Here is a 15,187-nt window from a genome sequence, read left to right on the forward strand (position 1 = left end):
GTGTAACCTTCACAAAAGTAAAAGGCTGTAAATATAGCATGATCATGTAAGTCTGGAAAACTCAAATGCTCGCTATGCAATAGGAAACTGCAGAATTTGAATCAACTTAGGCTTGCTCCAAACTCTTCAATCACTTAGACACAAAATACTCATCAAAATTAGAGCACAAGCCTAAAGACTTGAGTGAGCAGGGAAGTAGCCACTTTTCCCTATCAGCTGAAATTTAGGAGAAGCAGGGTTTTATCTCACTTTATGGGTAGAATGCATTGTATGGATTGCTTCTTATAAGAATATTAAAGAATCTGGACATATATTATCAGAGCACTCATCAACCTAGAGTTTAGAAATAGCAAGAATTAATTAACAAATGCAAAATTAAATAATGGTTTTAGATGTAGGTGTTATCCGTGCAGATCAAGAGGTGCATGTTTAAAGAGTATTGATGAAGACTAATGGTTTTATCTTCTCCCTAGGAGTAACCCAATAGATAAAAATATTTTATTACACTGTAGGATTGCTAGAAAGGAAAGAAAATGCTGCAATACTAGTTAGGTGCTAGCATTGCTATCAATACAGGTGTTCTTCCTAGAACCGAGAGAACCTCTTGGATGGAGACCAGTATTCTGAATGGTTGTAGCTAAATTGATGCTTTTGTTATGAAGTATAAAAATAATGCATTTTCCTTCTGTTTGCAGTAAGACAAATATAAAAGCAAAATTTCAGTGCATGCAAGTCTTGTTTCTAAAAGATGGAAATACAAAGTTAGTTGCTTATCTGCGTTTCAGATGGAGTGTGGAACTCTGGCAGAGATTATTTGGAGTCTCAGAAGTGACTTAATAATGAATTAGACTGTTCATCAGTTTTCAGCTAAACTGACTAACCTACTTCCCAGCAAAATTGTCTGTACTGCACCAGAATAATTGAAGAAATAGGTCTATTCTGAAGAGACCAGAGTGTTTAATGAAAAAACTTAGTCTTAAAGTATAAATTATTAAGCTTAATAATTGAGTGATTAAATAAAATGCAGTGGGGTGTGGTATATGATATGTAAGAAGTCATAACAGATCACCTAGAAATACAATCTTTATTTAAACTCCAGTGACACACTAGAAACTGGAAATCCTCAGTGTTCTATACCTCCTCTCTATATTTCAAAAGCAATGAAAGGAATATGCTGCAGATGCAAAAATTTCATTTACATAGTTTAAAATATATATTTTAAAATTAAAATATTCTACGGCTTATGGTTAAAAAGAAAACTTTTAATTTTCTTAAACGTAGCGATAACAAAAACTCATAAAATGGTGCCCCATGAAGTCTTCAGTATTTGAATCAATGATGGGCACATGTTTTAGCCAATAGTTAACACCTCTGCTGAAGATAATGGAAAATAACCTCTTTAAAATTGACCTAGTACACCATTTGATAATAACTCTATTCTGATTTCTGTGTAAGGAGTGTAAAGTTACACTGAAACTGTGAGATTTAAGAACATTTCTCAGAAGCCAGTGCACACTGCTAATTTTGCAACTTCATGGTGGTATGAGACTTAGGAAGGCAAACTGGTGATTCAGTTGTCTTAAATCTCTGAAAACAATTATGTGTAAAAATTCAAACGTGAATTTATATACTTAATCATTTTTTTTTCTAGAATAAATTAAAAGTATGAATATATAATGCACTACTCATACTACAGAGACTTGTGGCATTGTAAAATAAACATCTGAATTTTCAGGAAAAAAATTAATAGCTTTTTGACTGTCTTTTGCCATCCTACTAACTTATTAGATTTTATTTTAAATAGTAATTACTTATAAGCAGTTTTCAACATTTTCTTACTAAAGAAAATAACTAAAGAACCATAATCTTCATTTATAATTTTCAATATTCAATTTATTGGTAAGAGAATATAGTTGATATTCAGCATTGAGACGCTTTGAGTGGCTTCAAAATTCTGAAATGTTTTTTATCTTCATAGTGCTTTATAATTTTCAATTTGTCAGTACTGTTTCATTTCATGTTTTGAATAACACCATATCTTCCTTATCCGTTATCCTGGCTTTATTGTTTCTGGGGCAGATATTATCTCTGAGAGAATTATACGTAGACTAAACCTGAAGTGTTCAGAGAAAACCTGTCTGTGATTAGAATGGGAGTTAATCAGTGTTCTTAGGAACGGGTGAATTTCATCTGTCACTGGTTTTAAGGTCTGGAAATTTTAAGTAGATGTCACTTTTAAATATTTTTAATTTAATTGCCAATCTTGGTGTATTATTTGGGAATATTCAGTCATCCAGAAATTCCAAGTTGTATATACATTAACTGCAACAGTGAATACCTAGGAGAGCTTGATTGCATTCTGTTTGAGAATTCCAGTCTTATGTGGATTACCACATGAATTTCACCTGATTACAACTGGGAATTTCTTAATTTCTCTTTTAGGAGTATTGCACCATGTATTAAACACATATTTAATCACCATTAAAAACCTAGATACAATTTTCTCAGTCTACAGCACAATTCCACATTGATTAATATTCACAGAGATTGTTCGTATGTGCTTTTACAAACTAGACTGAAGAACTGCTCAATTATGCTCAAGAAAGCCAACATCAGGATTAATAAATGCTGGCTGTTAGTCGCAGGCCTAATACACTGCATCATACTGCTCTTTCTGTTGAGAGTCTTCCCTGAAAAATGCATCTTCGGGTCTTACCACAGTTTGATCATGAACAAGTTGTACCACTATGTTCTTTGAGACCTTATGCTTCTTCCATAAGTAACCAAGGCGATGGTTAGATTTTTAGATAAAATAGAGACTTCTGAACAAAACAAGCTAGTCCAACTCCCCTGCAATGAACAGGGACATGCACAGCTAGATCAGGTTGCTCAGAGCCCCGTCCAGACTAGCTTTGAAAGTCTCCATGGATAGGGCTTCCACCACCTTTCTGGGCTACCTGTTCCAGTGCCTCACTTATATCTAACCTAAATCTACTCTCTTTAAGCTTGAAACCATTTCCCCTTGTTCTATCACCACAGACTACTAAAGTACGTCATCTCCTTCTTTCCTGTAGCTCCCCTTTAGATAGTGGAAGGCCACTATCAGGTCACCTTGGAGCCTTCTCACCTCCAGGCTGATTGAGTTTCAGATCTCTCAGGCTGTCCTCACAGGAGAGGTGTTCCATCCCTTGGATCATTTTTATGGCCCTCCTCTGGATGCACTCCAACAGATCCACATCTCTCCTCTGTACTGAGAACTCTACATCTGAATGCAGTAGTCTGAGTGAGGCCTCACCAGCATAGGGGCAGGATCACCTCCCTTGCCCAGCTGGCCATGCCTCTTTCGATGCAGCCCAAGCTATGGCTGGCTCTCTGGGCTGTGAGGGCACATTGCTGGCTCATGTCCAGCCTGCCATCTGCCAGTACCTGCAGGTCCTTTTTGGCAGGGCTGCGCTCAATCATTTCATCCCCTATTTGTACTGATAGTGAGGGTTGCCTTGACCCAGGTGCAAGACCTTGTATTTGGATTTGTTGAACCTCATGAGGCTCTCCTGGGTGCACTGTTCAAGCCTGTCTGGGTCCCTCTGGATGGCATTCTGTCCCTTTTGCGTGTTGGCTGCACCAGAGACTGGGAAACAACCAGTCTGCTGTGTCACAGTGTCACTCCTGTCCCTTCTCAGCCACTCTGCCCAAAGTCATTGCAGCTCCCTGGAGTGCCATTGCCCTAGGGATGAAGAGAGCCCCCAGTCCCAGCCCGCAGCACACTGCAGCCTCACAGGGGCTGGAGGTGTTCTGCAGCTGTGAGTGAGGGGAGCTCCGCACTACCTGCCCCCCCCCCCCGTTCTTCCATTTGAAAATTTCAAAATACAGTGTATCTCAAAATGTACATTTCTGATTCATTAACCCATTTGCTGCTGCTTCTGGTTTGGGTGGTCTTTTAGGGAAATCTTTTGGGGCTTTTCTATATTGTCTTTATTTCCTTATTATATTTAATTTACATATCTTTGGATATGTTCTTATATGTGCTATAGAGAGAGACATTTTTATATATGTATATTTTCTGAACCCCTCAGGGTATCAATTTGTGTTGAAAAGCATTAGGCTTTTTTTCACTCATGCTCTTAAACAAGACAGTCTTGCGTGTATGCAGGAAGGTTTGAACTCCACACCTTATTTTTTTCCTTCTATCTTCAGCAAGACTGTAAAAAGACAGCCGTATTTAACATACATAGCATATATCTCAGTTTACAATTTTAATTTTTAAAGGGAGCCATTCCTGTTTCTCACATAGACTTTCATTATAAAAGCTACCAGTTTTCCATATCTTACTTAAGAACCTTACGTAAGTACTTTGAGAGTACCCAGCAGATATTGTAGAACTAGTACTCACATTCTACAAAAATTTGACTCAGCTTGTGCATTAGGCCTCTGAGCATATCTTCTGGAAAATCAATTAAATCACTTGAGAACACACATACCTAGGCTGCTAATAATAGTGTTTTGTCTTTTCTTCTTGCAAACCTGAGCGTATGCCATACAATAGATGTTTGAATTAAGCAAGTGCTCACTTATAATAACATGAAATATCTTCCCTGTCCACATAATTTATATCCTCTCACTTGTAGCAGGCCCCTAATGACCACACACAAGCAGAGTTCTATACCATTTTCATACTTAGAACATGCTGTCTAATAAGTACCTTCACCTATCACATATCACGTAAAACTTATAGAAAAGTAACTAAAATATCTTTCAAGAGATTTAAAATCACGAATAAGCCTCGAGACAGAATGTAAATCCATAAATTTACTTAGCTTACTTTAAGTACATGGGATGCCCAGTGATTGACAATTTATTTCTGTTTTCTGTATGTTAAAGATACATATTTATCTCAGACATAATGACAGAAAATATTTTGTGTCATGAACTGAGAGAGGTTTAGATAATAAATTGGATTCAGGTGCCCAAGTAGAGGTGTTCTCACCATCTTGGATGACATAGAATATCCTGCAGAGATATCCAGTCTCCTTCCACAGAGTTCTCAATCCCTCCTTGCCTGAGATATGATGATCTTTAAGTCCTGTTTCGTACCTGTGTCTATGCCATGCGAGTGCTTCAGATAATCAAGGACTTTCCTGTTTGTTCAACTGTCTGCATCTACGCAACTGGGTGTAGAATGACCGGTGATTGATGGAATTACTCTTAGGGTGGTTTTATTCAATCCTTGAAAGAGTTTAAGTTTCCCTCTTCTGTGTAAAGTGCTCTGTTCATCAAGGCTTATGAGTTATGGCCTTTTTAAAATTGCGTCTTCAGTCGGTGGTTCTTCACTTCCTGCTGCAAAATAGAAGTAGCTAAACCACAGAGCTGAACTTGCATTCTATGCTTTGAGAAGATTAATGTTTGCTGACCTACATCAGGCACGATCTCAACATATCTCCTGAAAATGCCAAGGAATTAGGTGGTAGAATACTTACCTGGAGCATCCCCAGGTACATCTTTCACTCAAGTATAACTGTCAAACTGTATGAAATTTAAACACAAGGAGATGCCTTTTTTTTTTTTCCCTCCATTTGGCCTTTCCTAAGGAAATGCGGTGGAAAAATCAGGATCAATCAGGGAAGAGATGCTTTATAGTTAGAGAATATACTATATTATTCATAAAATCTTCTTTCTTTTGCCTTGAAGCTACCAATTTCTTCTCCTTTGGTCTCCAGACAGTCGTGCTGTTGAAGGCCAGGATAATACATTCTGATTCTAATCCTGAACTTTGATTTTCACCTGCACATATCAGGTTGCCTGGGAGGTGTTGTGAATGTCTGGTGCATGGACAGTAACCAAGATTAGTCTACACAGCTTACAAAGAATATTGCAGAGGACAGTCAAATGTAGAAAACTGCACCACCTCTAGAAATACTATCAAACAGAAATTCTCTGATTCTATATTTCAAATTGTTTGTGTTTTAAATAAAGGGAACATATTATGCGAGTATATAAGCTATTTCTGTTCACAAAAGATACATGTATGTACCATCAGCTTTCAACAGATGGAAGGAATTTTTAAGGAAAAAGAAAAAAATGCAAAAAATTACGGCTCCTACTGAGAGGAGCTGTAATCCTGAAATCACAAATGCTAATGTTGTTGATATGAGCATTTAAATGTAAGTGAGACCATGTTGCACCAATAAGTGTATCTATACATGCATGTGTAGGACAGAGTTGATTATTCAAGGTACATAATTTAGAAAAAAGTAATTTTAAAAGATCTACTATTCATTATTAATTGATGTTACTATCATTCTTGAGAAAATGAGAAAAATTCCAAAGGGAAAAAATATATAAGAGGGACAGGCATTTTATAATTTTGGTTTTCAAATTTAAGTATGTTAATTTAAAAGATCAAATTGTGCTGTGATATAGTTTCAAATCACTAGCTTGCTATTTTCACATGACAAAAACTGTATAAAACAGTGCTGCATAGCAATATTTAGGAAAGAATATTTTAACTGGTGTCCTTAAGGCTAATCTGAAGAATCTGAAGGGAAAGATTCTCAGTTCTAATTTGTCGTATTTAATTAAATTCAAAACTATGTCTGAGAATTACTGAAGTAAACTGATAAAAATATGCTGCTTTTGAAAAAAATGTGTTGGCCAAATATAAGCATGGGCTTTTCAGAGAGGTAAACTAGGCTTACCATCATGTTTGAAGGCCTCTGAAAAGTGATAGAGGTTTGTTGGGGAATGATAAGGTTGTGCAGCTCCTCTCCAGCCTGGTGAAGGTACACTTCCTAACGAAGGACTGCTTAATCGCGGTCTGTTCTTTGAATTAGATGAAGCTAAAGATGAACTACCAGATTTGATTCTTAGAATAGCAGCATATGAAGTAGGGAGGCCAGGAACAGCTTCTGAATATTCTGGAAAAAAAACAAAACACCAAAAACAAACAACTCCAAGAAGTGAACATTCAATAAAGGCAAGCAGACTATTTAGTTATCCAGTAAAAAAAGTATTAACAAGAATGGAATAGAAAATATCTTTTTATTTTATTGGGCATGTTAAAAATTAAAAAAAAAAAGTCAAGAATTTTATATATGAAAAGAACGTCATAGACTTCCTGGACTACAAGCTGGACTCAGACTCTAGACAGAAATGGGCAGCAACATAGAGATCTAAGAGAGAAAATTGCCCTTTAGTTTTAAAACAATATAAATTTCACATGTTTATTAAATTTCTTAGTTATGGCAATATAGATTATCTATATTTTAAAATCTTTTTCTTTGATGCCAAGTCACTAGTAGAAAAGTGTCTGCCAAGCCATCATCTTTCCATCACAGTCCTACAATACATTGTATTTGCAGTGCAGAACCACCAACGGAAGCTAAATACGCTCCTTATTTCAATGCTACTCTGTGAGTCAAGTGAGTTAGCTAAAAAGCCTGAGAGCATGTTTCAGAAATCTCTCTCCCATAAACATGTGTATGCCAAAGCCAACTCCACTTAGTCTCTGCAACTTCTTTTTCCTTTTTTCCTTTCTGTTTATGCTTAAAATGTCATTGTCTAGAATTAAGGAGTAGTGCCCAAGTTTTTGGATCCTTCCTAATGCCAAATATAAGAGTTATAAATTGTATCATTGTAATAGATTATATTGTCTCTAATCAGATGTTAAAAATCACAGAATCACAGAACTGTAGGGATTGGAAGGGACCTCTAGAGATCATCGAGTCCCACCCCCCTGCAAAGCAGGCTCCCTACAGCAGGCTATATATCAATATATATATATTGAATATCTCCAGAGAAGGAGAATCCACAACCTCCCCAGGGAACCTGTTCCAAAAGAGGTTGGCCGTGTCCCTTTGACTCCCACACTTAAGATATTTATAAACATTAATAAGATCACCTTTGAGTCTTCTTTCCTCAAAGCTGAACAGACCCAGGTCGCTCAGCCTTTCCTCATAAGAGAGGTGCTCCAGGCCCTTTTTCATCTTTGTGGCCCTATTCTGGACTCTCTCCAGGAGATCCCTGTCTTTTTTTGTACCGGGGAGCGCAGAACTGGACATAATATTCCAGGTGAAGCCTGACCAGGGCAGAGTAGAGGGGGAGAATCACCTCCCTCAACGTGCTGGCCATGCTCTTTTTAATGTGCCCTAGGATGACATTGGCCTTTTTGGCCACCAGGGCACACTGCTGGCTCATGGCCAACCTGTCATCCATCAGGACCCCCAGGTCCTTCTCCACAGAGCTCCTCCAGCAGGTCATCCCCTAACCTGTACTGATACTTGCAGTTATTCCTTCCCAGGTGCAAGACTCTACACTTGCTCTTGTTAAACCTCAAGTGGTTCCTCCCTGCCCAGCTCTCCAGTCTGTCCAGGTCTTGCTGAATGGCAGCAGAGCATTCTGGTGTGTCAGCCACTCCTCCCAGCTTTGTATCATCGACATACTTACTGAGGGAGGATGCTATCCCATCATCAAGGTCCTCAATGAAGATGCTGAACAATACCAGACCCAGCACTGACCCCTGGGGAGCACTGCTAGTCACAGGTCTCCAACCAGACTCTGCAGCGCAGATCACCACCCTCTGAGCTCAGCCAGTTCTCAACCCACCTTACCATCCACTCATTTATCCCACACTTTCTCAGCTTCATTATCAGGATGTTGTGGGAGACGGTATCAAAAGCCTTGCTGAAGTCAAGGTATTCAACAACCACTGCTCTCCCCCCATCTACCCAGCTGGTGATGCCATCTTAGAAGGCTAGGAGGTTCGTTGAGCACAATTTTCCCTTGGTGAATCCGTGCCAATATTCTAACAATTACAAGAGGCTGCAATTTGGCAAGTGTAGATAAACGGTACCTGAAAATATCTATCTTCTTCTATGCAAACTGCAAGTATATAGATTACATGTTGATGTGATATCTGATTTAAAATTAGGATTTAAATACAAGTGCTGGCAATTAGATGGAAAAGGCAAAAATAAGAACTCAGCTTGACTTTTTTTTTTTTGTTTTTATACTGACATCATAAACTATTTATTTTATAAGTGCATTATGCTTCATAATATATTAAACCATCTTTCCCACAAAGACAGGGAAAAATAAAGGAGAATTATACAGTTGTTTAAGTTGGAAGGGAACCTTAAAGGCCATCTAGTCCAACTCCCCTGAAATGAACAGATAGATCTACAGCTCCAGACGCTCTCCACCTCTCAGCAGCTCCTGGCCCAATTGGAAGGGACCATCATTTGGCATAAAAGTAATTGCCAACCCTTCAGCCAGCAGTTCATGCCCCACTGCAACCTTGACCACCCCATAAGAAGACAATGAAGAAGGATGGACCCTCAGGACATCACAGGATCCTCTGTGATGACTTGCTTTTCTTCTCTTTCCTTTTTTTTTTTTTTCCTCCTCTCTCTCTTTTCCTCCTCCTCTCTCACTCTCCCATATTTTAATAACTAAAGGCATACTCTCACTCGATCAATATCTTGACTTCATTCTTAGTCTCAATTCAAAGGGATTGGGATCAATATAATGAACAACAGTACATTTCATCTTGCAACAATGAGTCATCCACCACCTCTCCGGGCAACCTGTTCCAGGGCCTCACCAACCTTATTGTAAAATTATTCCTTATATCCAGTCTAAATCTCTGGTTTAGTTTGAATCATTTGAAGTATTTCCTCTCATCCTATCACAACCAAACCTGCTAAAGAGTCTGTCCCCTTCCTTCTTATAGGTTCCCCCTTTAGATACTGAAAAGCCACTCTCAGGGCTCCCTAAAGCCTTCTCTTCTCCAGGCTGAACAGCCCCAGCTCTCTCAGCCTGGCCTTGTAGGAGAAGTGTTCCATCCCTTGGGTCATTTTTGTGTCCCTTCTCTGGATACACTCCAACAGGTCTACATCTCTCCTGTACTGAGGACACCACATCAGGACGCTGTACTCCAGGTGAGGTCTCACCAGCACAGAGCAGAGGGACAGGATCACTTCCCTCACTTTTCGCGCACTCTTTTAAAGCAGCAGTTTGGCTTTCTGGGCTGTAAGGGCATATTTCTGGCTCATGTCCAGGTTGCTATTTACCAGTACCCCCAGATACCTTTTCTCAGAGCTGTGCTCTATCCTTGTATCTCCCAGCTTGTACTGATTGTGGGAGTTGCCATGATCCAGGTGCAAAACCTTGCACTTGGATTTGTTAAACCTCATGAGGTTCACCTGGGTCCACTGCTTGAGCCTGACTATGTGTCATGATTAACTAAAATGCAGTAAGAGACTATATGTTACTGGAAATCTTATAACATTATAACTGTAATATAAATGACAAAAAAAAAAAAAAAAAGCTGTTTGCCATTTAATTTATTCCTTAAAATTTTGCAATATCAAGTTATTTTAGTTCTAAGATAACATTTTCCCAGTAAATATTGAAAAAACCTTTAAAAATTCATCCAAAAATCTATTATCCATTATCCAGATTTCTCTGAGGCCAGAACGAGAAGGTCATTTCGCTTTCTTGTTTTTTTTTTTTATACTTTTGAGTTATTTTGGTCTCACCAAGTACTAATTTATCTTACAAACAAAATCATTTTTTGGTTTTGTAAATATAAATGATTTTAGAGAAACCAGTTGCAGCAGAACTTTTAACACTTAAACCTATTACATGAAGTGCTTAATGCAGAGTGGACATCTTCCTCATAATCAGAGAACAAAGAATGGGAAATATGAACATAAAGGAAAGGGAGCCGACTCTCTAACACAGTCTACATTAGAGGATGGAAATGCTCAGTTGTGAATGTGGCAGTCCTGGTTGCAGGATAGCCAATTAGTTCTACTGTAAGGAGGCACTGTGCACTGTGAAGATCCTCACATCCTCACAGCTCTAATCTTCTGATACCCTCCCTGGAAATGTTGCAAGATATCTGAAAATATGAAGACTGCAATGTACTCCTGTTTTTCTCATATGGAATTTTGTCCTTATTGTACCTGGGAAAAAGGACATAAGGCACCATGCAAGGGACTCTTGCTTTGACAAAACACCACATCCCTCTGTCTTGTAAATATGCACATACATTTCTGTTCCTAATCCATGGTGAGAAAATGATTTGTAAACTACCTGAGACAGATAAGGAAGCAGAAAGATAGTGCTAAGTTAAGAAGTGTAGTTTCACAAAGCAACTCCTATTTCTATTTTTATTAAGAAGTAAACTATCATCATATTTTTCTAGTAGATAAATGTTCTTTTTCTACAGAGTCCACTTCTACAGCTAGTTTCTGAGCTTTCATAGTATAATTGTTTTATTTTGCTGGGATTAATAAACACTGTGAAACACCACTCTTACTCAGATTGCTTCATCATACTCAAGGGGATGCTGCATCTGAGACAATTTTCTCTTGTAAAACATATCTGGAAATGGTTAATAAATATTATAAGTGAATATTTATTGTTGTTTACTGAAAGCCTGTAGCCTGTGATCATTGCTGACGACTAGAGTAGAAAACAGACATACCTGAAAACAAAACCTACTTCCTAATCCAAATGTTTGCCTCCAGAGATTTAGATTTCTAGTTGCAATGGCTTAATTAAAACATATTTTCATTGGGGTACTATTACAGTAAAATTATTCTTTTAATTTGGTTTGGATTAGACTTCTGAGATTTGAGAGAATAAATTTATTTTCCATTACTTACGTACATAGCTAAACTGCTAAAGCATAAATGTTACTCTGCAATGCGTTTTTACCAGACAGTCCTTAAAGGCATTCAGAAACTTCACTGAATACCTATGAATAGCTTTTAAAACTCTGGTGCACTTGAGCTTCACAATGAGATTATATTTTCCCTAGTCTCACTCTTAGAAATAATTAAGAATTTGGGACAAAGCATCTAAGGGTTTTTCAGCTGCAAGCAGACTCAGCTAAGGAATATCTAGGCACAGTGAAAATATTAAACAGCTAGAAACAAAGCACAATAAAATCAGCAGCTTGCATTAGCCTTCATAGTTCTTTGCACTAGAATTATAAACCTCTTAACAAAAGTAGAACAGTTTTAAGATAGACTATTTTTTTCTTAAATATGCACATTTTCTTTCCAACATCAAACTATGATTTGAATGAGTTTTGGCAACTTTTTAATGAATCTGTGTCAAATCATTAAATTATTCACGTAGCTTTTATTATTTCCAGCTCATGCTGCTGTTTAGCCTTTCTTTGGTCAGATTCAACAACTAGGAAAAACAGCACCACAGGTAATAGAGAAACTGTCTTCTACTGATTGCAGATATATATATATATTTATTTCTGTTAGGAATAAAAGAACATAATTACTATAAATTACAATATCTACTTTCAGATATGTCAGTGTATATTCAACTTAATTTCAAATGTGTGGTGGAAAACTAAGCTGATTGAGAAAAGATCTTTTTTCTGAGAATGGAACATGTTTATCTATGTTCCTATACATATATGTAGTACAGTCCATAGGTACAAGTATGTACATCAGTACTATCTTGTTATATTTTATCTGGAAGATTTGTGTCAAAACGTATGTCACCATAGATCTATCAATAATACTATGTCATTTACCAAAATACATTATTTCTCCAAATGAAGAAAGATGATGAAGCAAATTTACAGGACCCATCACCAAATATTTCTTTGAAAACAGTCTTTGTAGTTATTAAAATTTATGAAGAGTAAAATCTACTGTCTGTAGGGATGATGTTTCATTTTCTTTCTTTCTTTTTTTTTTTTTTCTTAATGTGGCTCCTGGTCGGTAACTAATTCACGTATTTTTTCAGCTCCCAGATTAAAATGATAGTTTATCTTACAGTACTTGCAAATGTGACCTTCTTTTGTATATTCATGCTAACTACCATGTTCAATCAAATGTCACTAAGAATGCTAACATGTTGTGTTTTTCTTTTCATTGTTATTTTTAATTAAATGGTTCCAGTGGAACTATTCGTTCTTCAAAGTTTATGAAGAAAAATGTGCCTTCAGTCTTTGAATGTTGGATGCTATTAGTATTGCTCTCCAGTATTTTCAAAGCAAAAATATTTTCTATTTTGTTACTCCTATGTGCATTTTTTAAGAATGCTTGATGACATGTGGATTGGCGGTAGCCAGAGATAGATATACAATTTGTTGATAAGTATTGTGTTCATAAGTTGTTCTTACAGGGCATCAAATTGTAAGAAGAGCTAGAGGTACTACTGAAACATAATAAAATTTCAATAAATTATTTTTACTGATGAAATTTGATTAACTGTAACTAAAAAACACCACCAACAGCAAAAAGAATGAAACAGAAAAAATTTGAAGTCAGTAGATTTTCTCAAGAGCTCATCATTGTATCTGTTTCTCTTCTGTGCGCTTCCCACAATGTGTGTTTTTTAGTTGATTTGTCAGAAATTTTATTTTAAAGATATTATATCTCAATTAATAGACAAAATAACAGGAAATGCAACAAAATATGCAGACAAATCTCAAAAACAAACAAACAACAACAACAACAACAACAAACAGACAGACTGAGACCATCACTGAGGAGTCTCACTGAGACCCACATTTAAAATATCTAGAATCTTGATATGTACGTATGACCTGGTAAGTCTAAATTCACTTTAAAGGTAGTGAATAGAAAGAGGAACATGGCGTGTGACATGATGGACATTCTCAGTAAATAGCTACTTTTTGACACTGATTTTAAAAGGGAAATACAACAAGGATCTGAATTATCAACATTACAACTCGTTTGGATGTCTATTGTCTTAGTCACAGAATCACAGAATTGTAGGGGTTGGAAGGGACCTCCAGAGATCATCGAGTCCGACCTTCCTGCAAAGCAGGCTCCCTACAGTAGATCACATAGGCAGGTGTCCAGATGGGTCTTGAATATCTCCAGAGAAGGAGAATCCACAACCTCCCTGGACAGCCTGTCAGTGCTCCGTCACCCTCACCATTAAAAAGTTCTTCCGCATATTGGAGCAGAACTTCCTGTGCTCAAGTTTATGGCTGTTTCCCCTTGTTCTGTCACCAAAGACCACTAAAAAAAGGTTTGCAATGTCCCTTTGTCTCCCTTCTCATTATAAATCATTCAAACTTCATTTGTGGTCTTTCTACTCAAATTTCTTGTGGAAAAGCGAAGATCAAGGGAGTTGTTTTCCAAGGCAGGAATGTGGATGATTTATAACCTGGAGGTTCTTAAAGAAAACATTATGACAATCTTGATCAAATCACAGATTTGATTGTATGGGAAGGGGAGCAGATTAATCTATTTGAACAATCTTTCCTTGGGATGGGGTGGCGGGAGGGAAAGCCTTTTGTCAGGACTTTGGCAAGAGGATGATTAAATTTTCAGTCCAAAATTTGTTCTGTTGAAGTTTTAGTAGTCCACTGTTCATGGAAGATACAAAAGAATTGAATTCAAATGTCCAAAATAGCTCCTCACTTCCCAGAATTTGCTTTTCTCTTAGAAAACCGGTCACAGAAAGCAGCATAATTGTGAACGTGGAATACCATGGATAGACATTAAAAAAAAGAGAGAGATTTTGTTTCCTTTAAAAGTAAGAAAAATAAAATGGTTTGAGGACTTGAAGCATTCACTGAAAAATAATGAAGAATATTTCCAGTAACTATTAGCAAATAAATCAGTGTCTTTGAAATACTGTACTGCTAGAGTTAATTTAAATGTCATGAATTTTTATGGGGAATTATTTTGAATAATATGAAGATATTTTGGTATATTTAGTAACTGTTTCCCTTATTGCTGAAAAAACAATCTATTTTGTTAACTTACTGTCACTTCGTATTTATGGGGAAGCAAATAGATTATTCAATATATGCCCAGTTATTCCCACTTTGCATCCAACGTATGAAATCCTCCAGATCAAACAAACTATACTTTAACTTCAAACATTTTCAGCTACAGAATGCTTACAACTGCAGTCATAATAATAATAAAAGAAATAATATAATTATAGAACATTCATTCAAAATAAAATTATCTTAAGAAAGCTTTGAGATTGTCACATTTTTTTTTCTATCACAACATTTAATATTTTCTCTGTCAAAACATGGTAATATCACATACTTCTGCCTTAGCATGGCCTTCAAAAACTGATTTTTCAGTAGGTGCCTTACTGCTTTTTCAAATTAACTGAAGTCATATCGTGAAAATCATTTTTCAGATGTAATAAATATAACTCTTAC

At 36.8% G+C, this 15,187-nt stretch overlaps 1 protein-coding gene across 5 annotated transcripts in view; it reads right to left on the reverse strand.

Moving 5' to 3' along the window:
* CNTN5 (contactin 5) overlaps positions 1-15,187 on the reverse strand; it is a 636,498-nt gene that overhangs the window by 228,954 nt on the left and 392,357 nt on the right. For all 5 annotated transcript variants that reach the window (XM_021381356.1, XM_021381346.1, XM_021381363.1 and 2 more), the window contains one exon: positions 6,693-6,911. In XM_021381356.1, coding sequence (XP_021237031.1) covers positions 6,693-6,911 — 219 coding nt within the window. The remainder of the gene's footprint in view (positions 1-6,692; positions 6,912-15,187) is intronic.

The sequence above is a fragment of the Numida meleagris genome, chromosome 1 (genome assembly GCF_002078875.1).
Source record: "Numida meleagris isolate 19003 breed g44 Domestic line chromosome 1, NumMel1.0, whole genome shotgun sequence".
NCBI lineage: Eukaryota > Metazoa > Chordata > Aves > Galliformes > Numididae > Numida > Numida meleagris.